General features: G+C 38.2%; 1 protein-coding gene across 1 annotated transcript in view; it reads right to left on the reverse strand.

Annotated features, from left to right (window-relative positions):
- Positions 1–291: 291 nt before the first annotated feature.
- LOC121917221 (T-cell surface protein tactile-like) overlaps positions 292–8,494 on the reverse strand; it is a 53,096-nt gene continuing 44,893 nt past the window's right edge. The window contains exons 11-13 of the mRNA XM_042442976.1: positions 6,126–6,215; positions 2,146–2,269; positions 292–783 (exon numbers count right to left, since the gene is read on the reverse strand). Coding sequence (XP_042298910.1) covers positions 675–783; positions 2,146–2,269; positions 6,126–6,215 — 323 coding nt within the window. The 3' untranslated portion in view covers positions 292–674. The remainder of the gene's footprint in view (positions 784–2,145; positions 2,270–6,125; positions 6,216–8,494) is intronic.

Raw genomic sequence — 8,494 nt, forward strand, 5'->3', positions numbered from 1 at the left:
ATCATCATCATCATCATCATCATCATCATCATCATCATCATCATCATCATCACTGTCTTATGTATAAGATTCTATTTAACTCTGTATATATTGCAATTTTTCTGTTTTTCATAGTAGTTACACATATTGTATTTATTAGTCATTTGTCTTGTTTATGTGGTCTTGTGTATCCATTGCATTTGTAGCTGAGGCCCTGCCCTTTTGTCAATGCCTGAGCTTCAGTGCGGGCAAATGTTGTTTCTGATCATGCCCATGTATAGGAAGAATGAGACAGCCTTGGAAATACAGAAATTGGTCACATCTGGTTTATTTTTAAAGTCAGGCTAAATATGAAAAACAAAACCAATCTGAAGAGTAACTGTGAACTTCATAAACTTAAACCTTGCCTTTTATAGATAGTCAAAAATAATATGATTTTATGTCATTTCCTTGGTGGTCACACAACTCAGGTTGAGTACCTGTAATATGAGATATGTTTGGCTTCACTACGTCAATTGACTGCAGGAGGTAAATTGCCCTGAGTAAGTGTACTTAGGAATACCATGTTCCTGACATTAATGCAAGATTAAGCAGTCTAAATTGGAATATGGGTCACTGCCACTGAACTCCTGCAATCTATTGTAAAAGACATACAGTGAAAGAATTCATTATTAGACCAGAACACCTCAGGCCCATTATAGATTTTCCAGTTCATTGCAGGCTGTGTAAATTCCGGCACATACTGGCATAGAGGTATACTTAATTGGAGGTGGTGGCGGCTTGAAAGATGGTGGTCTGTTCATGCTAAAATGGAAACAATGTTTTTAAAATATGCAAAGTAAAATACTCATAAAACAGAAGCAAAAGTAGGCAAACTTTTAAATTTAAAAAGGAACACATTCTGAAAAGATAAAGAAGTTGGTACCATGAGCTTTTGTAGACTTGAGCTTAGTTCCTCAGCTGCCTAGGGTGGAGAAAGTTCATGCTACCAACTTCTTTCTTTCATTTAGTCTCAAAGGTGCTACAAGATCCTTTTCCATACTGATTTACCAAACTAACATGGGTATGTCTCTTTGTTTTTGTTTTTTAAAAAGGTAACAATAGCCCCACATCTACTCATGTACTGCAAGAAATGCATCCAGACAATTCAGCTGGGTACATCTTTTTCACTACACTGGCATGGCTGTGCATTTTCCAGTTTCTACCCACATTATCAAACATCCAGACAGTCTATTTTATGTGAACTGTCAAACTTCATTACAACTGACAAGAGTTGGAATTGCTTGAATAAGATGCATCACACTTCAATGTATGTGTGGGTACATAAAGACTGTAGAAGTCAGTGATAATACCAGCAGGGAAAGCCACTTTGTTCTTATTGCCATGTTTAATAAGTATCTGAGATGCTGATGATGTCTGAGAAAATTAGTCTCAAAATAATCCAGCATGACTAAATTTGTCTTCCTTTTTTCATTGGAATATAATCCCTTGCACTACAAAAACCTATATAGATATACCTAATTGTACAGCAACAATTATATGACATTTATCCTGATACCTGCACTCCTACATCTCAGAAACCTGTGTCTTTTTGCTCAAGGCTATGGAAAGAAATCTTAGTTGCAGCCATTTTCAGAAATGAAAGCAAGTAATCAAATCTTTTTGACTATATACATTTTGACATTTATCCTGATCCCTGCACTCCTACAACTGATTAATCCAATCTGCAATCTGCATCATGATACTAACTTTAAATGTAGGCTTCTTGGACAGAATAACTAGGCTAATATTTGAACTTTCTGTGTCCCCTTCCTTATAAGTGCCAGCTAGACTGCTGAAGCATTAAGCATTCTGTGGAATCTAAAGGATTGCATAGTTTTATGGCATTTTGATTGGATCTAAGCAAGGCATTGCCCAACTGTGGATTTCTTAATTACTCATGGATCCACATTATTCCCTTTGTTTTAGCTGTTTATATGATTTTTTATTTTAAATGACTGAGTCCCACTGAAGACAAATAGGCCTTAGCTCCAACAATTTCAAGAATGAAGTAACACTCCACTCTAATCAGATGATCTAAAACAGATCCAACACTGTTCCATAGGATTGTGTCATAGTGGAACACTTCAAATTGGAGTGTATAATGCTCTGAGTGTATATACTTACATTTCCTTTTGATACTGACACCATTTTCTGATCCCCAAAATGATTAAACATGTGCAAAAGAAAATCAGGGCAGCTACAACTGCTGGCCAGGAGAAATGAATATGTTCTGAACCAGCTGCAGTGCCTGAGAAAAGCAAATAGAGAACTTAGCCATCATAATTCAAAAACAATGAACAAACTTCAAATTATCACCCCACTTAACTTTCTGGACTGGCAAATTTAGACTGCACGTCTTGTATACGTGTGATCTGATTGTCACACACAAATTGTGTGGAGTAGTTACATGGACACTAGAATTGAAGCGGGGCATAGTATGGGAAGCTGAACTGGCGGTGGGTCTAAGCACTCCCCCTGAAATGACCAGGCAAACTGGACCACTGAACACATGGAGGGAACATCTAAATTCATGTTGTATTTACAAGGGCATATTTATTAATGATGATTGAATGTCAATAGGTGGGAGAAATAATTTGCCCTTCTCCTCATTCTTGGTAGATATACAGGCTTTCACATTTTCTTTTGAGAATATCAGGTGTGCGATCCTATATATTCTAATGTATCCCCACAGCTTTCACTTTTAAATTAGTACAATGGATAGACAGAAGGCTGGATGTGATCAGAGACCTTACAGGCACTTTTGCCTTCACTTAATAGGGAACCTACAACTATTAAGAAAAGGGGGAATTTGTATTTTTTACTCGTGTTTTGCAATATTTCATTTTTTATATTACCATAGTTTTCAAGACAGTCAGACTGTGAAAACTTTATCGCACACTTTTTTTGCCCATTACAGGAACTGGAAGGGGATGCTCGTGTGCGTGCGTCACCAGCCAAAAATGGATTTTATTGCATGCCAAAGCGTTCTCCAAAAGGCCCCGATCTGTCCCCCGGCGCCAAGTCATCCTCGTTCAGTGCTGATGGACACCATTTTCCTCAGTCAGAAAACTTCTGACCAGAACATTTAGCACTCCTGAGCACTGAATGGGGACTGCTTGGTGCCGGGGGATGGAATGGGGCCTTTTGGAGGACGCTTTGGCATGCGATAAAATCCATTTTTGGCACACACAAGCGTCCCCTTCCAGTTCCCATAACGAGGAAAAAAAGTGTGCGATAAAGTTCTGTTTCTTGCTTCAATTAATTGTTGTAATTTTAAAACATTGGAGTCTCTGTTTTCCTTGCTTTGTTTTTATTTATTTTTTAAAGCATCTGCCAGGAGACAAGGAAGGGGTAGAAGGAAGCACTTTACATTTAAAGCAACTATCAAAGGAGAAGATACTTGTGATTATGCCAATTGGAGCCATCAGTTTCTGTGTTGCCTCACAATACATTTCTCCAAAAGTACAAGCCAGAAGGAAATTTGAGTCAGTTTGCACATATATAGGACTTGGAAAACGTCCTTTTTAAGACTACAAATCTTAATAGCCAGTGGCCCTGATTACTACGGAAACAGTATGAGATGTGGCCTAAGAAAGGTCCAAAACACACTGCAGCAATAATCTAGTTCGAGATCACGTTAGCTGTCTTGGCTCAATGCTCAGGAATTCTGGGAATTGTAGTTTTGTGAGACATTTAGCCTTCTCTGTCAGAGTGCACTGGCGCCAGAATAAGCTACAATTCCCAGGACATGCTAGCACTGAGTCAGGGTAGTTACAGAGTCTCAAACTGGATTATTTCTGCAGTGTATTTTGGAACAAAGTAATTTCCCAAGGTCTGAAATTCTTGAGCAAAGTACTCCTTGACAACATTCTGATCCATATATAATCTGTTCAGGTTTGGAAAAGATTATTAGAAGCAATTATCTGCCCCGCAGGCAATGGAAAGCAACTACAAGTTACCACTAGCTAACCCTGTTCAGGATATGGGCAGCTGCATCCTGCACAGCTTCAATCATTATGTAGACTGCAGGCAGAGCATGTATCTAAGTCAGAAGAAACAAATGGTATTGGCTGCCCAAGCTCCCCTTATTCAGTTATTCTACTGCTTTCTCCCTATCTTGCTTTTGTCGCTCTATTCTCCTCCTCAATTTTTGATGCTGTCTGCTTAGGTGAAGTTGAAGGCTTTTGTGGCCAGCATCCATAATTTTTGTGGGGTTTTAGTGCTATGTGGCTGTGTTCTGGAAGAGTTTATTCCTGACATTTTACCAGCATCTGTAGCTGGCATCTTCAGAGAATGCTGGCATGGAATATGCTGGCGAAACATCAGGAATAAATTCTTCCAAAACATGACAACATAGCCTGAAAAGCCCCAAAAACTGTCTTCTTAGGTTGCCCTGCATTGCTTATGCCCACAGGAGGGCAGCATTTCTACCCAGCAGAGTAGACTAAAGCAACAATTTCATAAGTTCAATGAACTTTACAGAGCAACCCAGTAGTTATTTAAAAAATGGGACAAAAAGACTCATGCAGACTAATTGGCTGGTAAAAATTAGGGGGAATATTGTCTCGGGGGTTATATGCCAGGGCATAGAGATGGCAGGCTTTTTAATCTGAGTCAAAATAATTATTACTGAAGAATTCTCTCTCTCTCTCTCTCTCTCTCTCTCTCTCTCTCACACACACACACACACACAGAGGATTGCTAAAAACATGGCCCAGGTCTAGAAAGGATAATATTGCACAGAAATATATATTTCATTTTATTATTTTATTCATGTCCTTTCTCCCAGCACAGGATTCAAGGAGGCTCACAGAAACTATGATTCTGTGCAGTTCATTCTTCCTGCACAAGCAACAACATACAAAGTTTGCACATAGTTAGTTCCCAACTACAGTCGGCCCTTCTTATGCATGGATTTTTTTATACACGGATTCAAGCATCCACGGTTTGAAAATGTTCACAAAAAAATATACATTTCAAATATCAAACCTTGATTTTCCATTTTTTATAGGGACACCATTTTGCTATGTCATTATATTTAATGGGACTTGAGCATCCATGGATTTTGTTATCCACGGGGATCTTGGAACCAAACCCCAGCATATAACAAGGGTCCACTATACAGCATTTTCTGCACAACAAGCACCATTGTCTTCAGATAAAATAGTAATTCTGCAAAGAAGATGCTGCTTTTTCTGTGCAAAAATATAACGTGCAACTTCTGTGTAGAATATGTCCCAAAGTGTGAAGTTACTCATCATTCTAGGATTTTTCTGATCTTGGTTCCTTGATGAACATTACCCAACCATTTATTTTGAATGTTTTCAAATATTATTTCCATCCCTAGGTTTGACTTGATTCATTTACTTTCCCACATGTAGCTGTATACCTGCAGCCTCCTGTTTCAAAACCCTGAGCTGAACGTGCAAAGGGAGGCAGGTATACTGAGTTTGTCATATTCGGGTTGTCAGGCCCAGTCCATGCCTCTCACCATGCACTGAATGTGTGTGGACAGAAGGCCATTTCAACATACCCAACTCTCAGATTTGCAAATACTGAAGACTGGTCAGAGAAAACTGATATAATAATAATAATAATAATAATAATAATAATAATAGTAGTAGTAATATTTATTTATACCCCACTCTTCAGCCAAAGCTATCAGAGCGGCTCTGATATGCATCTCTCTCCCACAATTCTCACACTAAAGAGATCGATAGCAATAGGACTACTCCTTTTTTCACTGCAACGGAAGTTTTCAAGCTCAGAGCCAAAATGAAATGGTTACATGAAGGCAGATCTGACAAAGAAACAATGATTTCCTAGTATTAAACCAAGCATCAGGATTCGCCAGTGTGGTTCAGCCACTCCTTTGATAGATCGATAGACTCCTAAGGGCAGCACTAGCTAGATATTAGTATTCTGAAATATTAATGTTGGCTCCATCATTTATTTATCTAATTATTTTCACTTTCGAATCTGCTTTGAAAATATAATATTAAAAACAATCATAGCTCACTGAATTGTATTCTAGTTTTTTTTCTTCTTTTTTTACAGCCCAACTTTCCATTTAAAGCAATCAAATTCACAATTGCAGTACTTACCAGTTTCATTGAATTGGCCTTTTAGAGTGGGAGAATTATCATGGTTACCCACTGTGGTTTGTTCAGCCACTCTTTCAGTGGATAGATTTCCTGGAAGGAAATATAAAAAAGCAAGCATCATATTTCAGTGACTTGATTTTAATATTCTGAAATATTAACAAGTTTGAGGACTTATTTACCTGATTAGTTACATTTTCATTGTGCATATCCATTGTGAAAAGAGCAGTAAGCAGTAAACACCAGAATAAAACAACATTGAAAACAATAGCATTTTACTGAATTATATTGTAGGATTTGTTTTTGTTTGTTTTTTAAACCCTTTGGTTTAAAGCATTTGCATTTACAATGAATGTAGTATTAAGCCAACCCTTTACAGAGAGTGAATTATTAGGAATAGTCAGTGTACTTTGTTCAGCCGTTCTTTTAGTTGATGGATTTCCTGGGAAGAAAAACAAAACAAAACACCACACACACAATAAGTTACTGTGATTTAATTTCAGTAATCTGAATTTTTAACATTCCTATTAAAATGTTGTTTTCTTTTTAATTAGGTTTTAAACCCAATTAGTTTTATTTTGTATGAGCATATTCACATGACAAGTAACCAAGGGACCTAACAATATAAAAAGCAACATTACACTGACTTTTAGCTAGTGTGGGTATGTGCTAAAACAGTGTGAAAATGCCCCTGCAGTCCCTAGTAAGGGGCATGGGGACATTGTAGGCTTATGGAGTCAGGTGAGATGGACAGAGGAACTGAGTGCTGTTGTAACATTATGCTTCAGTTCTGCATAAAGACAGTCAATTCACATCATAATACTATTATGGAAATTTAGCTTGGCTCATTTTTTTAAAACCAAACATTGCTAAATCATAGGCGTAAGCTTTACTGTAATTTAACAAATAACATATTTAAGATAAACTCCACTCAATGACATCATCAGAAAAATGTGGGAATATTTAAGCAATGTTTCATGGAAAAAATATTTTTGGTTTTCTGTGGAGACTTTGGTTTTCAGTGAAGATTTCAGCTGACGAATGCAATTTCATGAGATTACAATATGCATGTATAAATTTTAAATCACAAATATAACACCATGAGGACAACTTGCATATCCACACCACATCAAAAAAATGACTCTTAATGGAAGCACTTCACCCATTTACCTGTCAACTGTCAACTGTTCAGCACTCAAATGCAGACTATCCATGTGATCAAGCAATGATTATCAGGGCTGCTTCACTTGAGATATTTTGCTATCCATGCAAGCAAGCCTGTCTTTATGCATACAGGCAAGTAGAAAAATTTAGCATGTGAATACTTGCATTCAACACTGAACCTGGATGCTGAAGCTTCTGCAATAACCAGAAATGCTTTTTTTGCACAGCAAAAGTTTGTGCCAAATTTCATCTGTTCTGAAAATACCTGATGGCCACAGACACGATGTCTAGATTACATCCATTTTTAAGATTATGTGTTGAGAGAGCTGCCTTTGAGAGTGTTTGGAAACTTCAATGGTCCTAAAGAAAGCACCAGAAGAGGGAAGTGGACGGTTAAAAGAACAATAACAAGTCCCTTGCACAACAGCTCTACTGGTGTACCACTCTGTTTCCACGCACATCAAAGTGCTGGTTTACAGTCAAAAAGCACTATAGGGCTTAGACCTGGGCTATATCTGTTACGTACTCTCAGCCTTAAGGGAGACAATCACGAACCTCCTCTGAACATCTTGCCAGAGAAAAAAATAAGTTCACCATAAGTAATATAATTCGAAGTACAAATAAAAGAGGGCAGGATCTTCAGAACACCGATGACAAACACCAAATATAGTCCTCCATCACTTTTCAAAAGGAGAGTTGGGGGGGGGGGCAAATGGGGCTTCAAATCGCCCGTCCGAAAATGGCTTGGGGCTGCGGCAACACACGCTGGGTCGCAATCTGCCTTGCAGCCAGCCAAATAAGGAGCAGGTGGACGCAAAGGTGGCTTTTCATGCGTCCCAGCACAGCCCATGTGCATCTTCAACTATCCAAGGCGAGGACATTTAAAAGTTTGAGTGCCGTATGACTTCTGGGCATTTGGTGGTCTTGCTTCATCTGTAAGCCATGCTCCAACCACTAGAAATCCGGCTTTTCATGCAGTCTGTCCCCCCCCCATGGTTCCTGTGAATAAATGCTTGGGAAGAGGTAAAGGTAGGTTGGATGAAGAAAAAAAAATTAAAACTGAATCCAAACAAAATAGAGCTGCTTACTAATAAGGGTGTTAATTGGTTGGAGGTGTGTCAATAGTTTTGGATGTTTTTTTATACTCCTGAATACTGTAACGGTTTTGCATCGTGGGTGGTAAGACGAATGATGATTTCTGACTCAAG

This window comes from Sceloporus undulatus, unplaced genomic scaffold, assembly GCF_019175285.1.
Source record: "Sceloporus undulatus isolate JIND9_A2432 ecotype Alabama unplaced genomic scaffold, SceUnd_v1.1 scaffold_13, whole genome shotgun sequence".
Lineage (NCBI taxonomy): Eukaryota > Metazoa > Chordata > Lepidosauria > Squamata > Phrynosomatidae > Sceloporus > Sceloporus undulatus.